Here is a 3,772-nt window from a genome sequence, read left to right on the forward strand (position 1 = left end):
TTTTTTTTTTTGACGCAGCCTTTCGCTTTGTCACCCAGGCTGGAGTGCAGTGGCGCGATCTCGGCTCACTGCAACCTCCGCCTCCCGGGTTCAAGTGATTTTCCTGTCTCAGCCTCCTGAGTAGCTGGGATTACAGGCGCGCCACCACGCCCGGCTAATTTTTGTATTTTTAGTAGACAGGGGGTTTCACCATGTTGGCCAGGCTGGTCTCTAACTCCTGCTTCCAGTGATCCACCCGCCTCCGCCTCCCAAAGTGCTGGGATTACAGGCTTGAGCCACCGCGCCTGGCCAGACGTCAACTTTTCAGTACCTTTCAATATATTCTTTGCGCCCCATTCCTCAAATACCTTTTTTTCACTCTCATTTAGATGGTAATGACCATTTTAAAGGAGATAAAGTTTATGCCTGTTAAAGATTAATACCTTTTAAATCACTAACATGCAAATGTCTTAAAAAAAAAAATACCTAGCTGGACAGAGTAAAAAATCAGCAGCTTATATTCTATCGCGCTTTTGTCGGTACTGCAGTATGTTAACCGTGAGGCTTAGAACCTTGTTTCACAGCCCTGATCCTGCATTATGAGAATCTTGTACGTTCTGGGTATTCTGGTATGGAAGAGGAGAAAAACCGGCGCTGGGCAGCTCGCAATCCAGGAAAATAGGGAAAGATAACCTGGAGCCCGTGCGTCCCGGAGCGCCCGGCTAGCGTTTCCGACGGCTACGGTGTCTCGGTGGGGACTGGTCCGGGGGGCTTTGGCGAGGACCCAGAGCGCCCCCCCCACCCCCCGCGGCGGAGCCAACCCCTGAAGCCGCAGGTCCCTTTAAGGTGTCCGGAGAGCTGAGAAGGGGAGCTGAGGGGGCGGGAGGAGGGTTTGGGAGCGCACGCCACGTGATTCGGCGGCCAAGTTCGCTGCGAGTTTGACAGAAGTTTGAATCCGACTCGGGGGCTTTCTGCTGCCGGCGGGGCACTGCGGCGGCCGCAGCCTCGGAAAGGGCGAACAGCAGTGCTCCCGCGACCCAGCCAGCCAGCCTGTATCCCGGCCCGCCGACGGCCGCTCTCGCTCCGGCCCGGCTCGCCTGCCCTGCCCGGGGCCCACAGCTCCCCGCCTCCCCGCGGTGTCCGCCGCCTCCTGGCCAGGGAGCCCCCACGCCTCGCCCCGCGCCCACCGCGCCAGCATGTCCTCGACCGAGAGCACCGGCCGCACGGCGGACAAGTCGCCGCGCCAGCAGGTAGTCCCTGCGCGCCCCGGGCTCTCTCACCCGCCCCTCTCCACCTAGATGTCGGCTGGACCCTTATCCCACCCCCGGACCCCGTGTGAGTGGGGCAAGGGAACCAGCGCCTTCCCGGGGCTCCCCACCGCCCTGATCCCCGGCCGGCTGTGTCTCCGCAGGTGGACCGCCTGCTCGTAGGGCTGCGCTGGCGGCGGCTGGAGGAGCCGCTGGGCTTCATCAAAGTTCTCCAGTGGGTGAGTCGCTGCCCTGGCCCCGGGCTATTTCGGGAGCCTGGACTGTGACGCTGACCCGAAGCAATGGAGCCAGGGTGGGGGCTGGGGAGGTGCTGCGGCCGGGCCACGGCGGAAGGGTGGGGGGCGGCGACAGGTGGGCGGGGGAGGGGCGGGCTGGGGCTGCCTCTCCGGACTTGGTGGCAGGAGGGTGAAGCGCGAGGCATGCAGAGTCCCGGATTCGGTCCTTCTATGTGCAAGGAGCCTTTGCCCAGGGCGCTCACATTTCACTCGGGCGAGAGGACCCGGGTGTAACCTTTCCAGAATTCTGATCCTGCACATACCACTCCTTGGTGACAGGAGCGGGGGGGGGGGAGGGAGAAGGACGAGGGGGACTAGGTCCGCTCTTCACCAAGAGGGAAGCTGCGGAGGGCAAAGGAGGGAAGGAAGCAGGTGATAGAAACCATCCTGTCCCCAAACCCACCAAGGCCTGGATGATCCTGCAGGTACTGGACTCAGGGGACAGGCTCTTGGCTCGCTGTTCCCTGTTAAGGTAACGAGTAATCTGGGTTCCTGTAAATGAGAGGGAATGGATGGATGAATGAACGGAGCTTATGGCTCTATGATTAAATAAAACAAAAAATTAAGACAGAATAAAAATCACAGCATGGCTAAAATGTAGCATGTAGAATAAAATGGAACGCTGATCTGAGAATCTGGGGCCCTGGGATCCAGACCTAGACCAGCCTTTTCCAGCTATGTCACCTTGGGCAACTCATTTTTCTGGACTTCAATTTCCAACACTAGTCAGATGTTGATCAGAATCTTCCTAGGGTCTCCTTATGCTCTAAATATGTTGGTGTGCTAGAATATGGCCCTAGGTTAGACTTACTTTGTGACCTTGAAAAAGTCACTTGCTCAGGTCCTCAGTTTCCCCTGCTATGATCTAGTGGAAACACTATCTTGCTTTACTAGGCCACTGCCCAATGCCTCCTGGGTATAAATTAGGAATGTGGACAGGTGCAGTCACTTTCTCAAATCATAAAGACTTGTAGGGGGCATTTAGTGCACTATTGCAGAAGAGATTTTAAGTTAGACAATCCACATACCAAATGGTGTGTGAATAACTTAATGTCCTCTCAGTACAGAATTCAGCTAGGGAATAAGTTACCATTACTATTGAGGAGGATTGAGTTCTACAGGGCTTTGGAGACAAGAATTAGCATTGTGTCACCAATTCCTAAATCGTGGTTTGGATAAGAATAATCAAATCTGGAATCCAGGGACAATAGTGCATTTGGATTGTCAGGCCAACCCAAGAGCTCCCAAGTGCAAACTTTGGGACCTGATGGGGACTTTCCACCTTCCTTACTGCCCCAAGAGTGGTTGGACCAATTCCTGGTGGAACTCTTTTGCCTTTGGCCCCTTCCCTGTTCTGACCCACTACTCAAGTGCTAGAGGGAGCCATAAAAGAATGATATTAAGGCTCTGAGTGACTGGCATCCAGAACTGGAAGAGCCATTATGATCAATCCAGAGGAGCAGAACCCGAAATGTAAGAGAACAATTTTACCATTAAATTAGACAAATGGATCCAACAGAATTTGAGACAGGCTGTTAAAGGATAAGGGAAACAATGAGGTTATTAGACCATGGAACCATGGACTCCTCTCCCTTGGAGGGATTCTGAAAAGCTTCCTTCTTCAATCCTGCCATCCTTTCCTCCACCCTTGCACTTTAAATACCCATAACATTTCTGTAAAGGCTGTACAAAGCAATGCCCAGGGAAATGATCCAGTCTTGGGGTCAGCACTAATGCTCTAGGAATTAAGATCTGATTCACTTTTATGATCTTCAGGTTCTTAGAAAGAGGGTTATACAAAACAGAGACCCGTTTTTCTCAGAATGCTAAGCCTGGGCCTGGGGCTAGACTCTGAATTCAGACTTCATTCACAGGGTAGCATCACAAAGAAACATGCTTTGCTTTTACTGCTATCCCAGGTAGCCCGAATTCAGGGTGCACTTTCACTTGCTTTGAAGTTCTGCAGATGAGGTAACATAAAAAGTACACAGGCACCAGCACCAGAAATGACAGTGGAAATGACATTTGAGTTTTTCACTCATTTCCTGTTTGGAGGAATCAAATGCGCCTGACTGGGAAAGGAAAAAGAAAACGCAACACTTGCAGTTATCATAATGGTAACTGAAAACTTTTGTTGTCATTATTACAAAAAGCAGAGGTTTTACTGGAATCTTTGTGAGAAGAAAATAATGTTATTCTTTTATTTGTCAGGAGCTCAGCTTAGAGGTTTTTTTTTTGTTTTTTTTTTTT

At 52.1% G+C, this 3,772-nt stretch overlaps 1 protein-coding gene across 1 annotated transcript in view; it reads left to right on the top strand.

Moving 5' to 3' along the window:
* The first annotated feature begins 822 nt into the window (after positions 1–822).
* The window catches only part of SYPL2 (synaptophysin like 2), a 17,320-nt gene continuing 14,370 nt past the window's right edge, over positions 823–3,772 (top strand). Inside the window, exons 1-2 of the mRNA XM_017499263.2 lie at positions 823–1,229; positions 1,391–1,465. Coding sequence (XP_017354752.1) covers positions 1,176–1,229; positions 1,391–1,465 — 129 coding nt within the window. The 5' untranslated portion in view covers positions 823–1,175. The remainder of the gene's footprint in view (positions 1,230–1,390; positions 1,466–3,772) is intronic.

Source organism: Cebus imitator, unplaced genomic scaffold (assembly GCF_001604975.1).
Source record: "Cebus imitator isolate Cc_AM_T3 unplaced genomic scaffold, Cebus_imitator-1.0 Scaffold256, whole genome shotgun sequence".
Taxonomy (NCBI): domain Eukaryota; kingdom Metazoa; phylum Chordata; class Mammalia; order Primates; family Cebidae; genus Cebus; species Cebus imitator.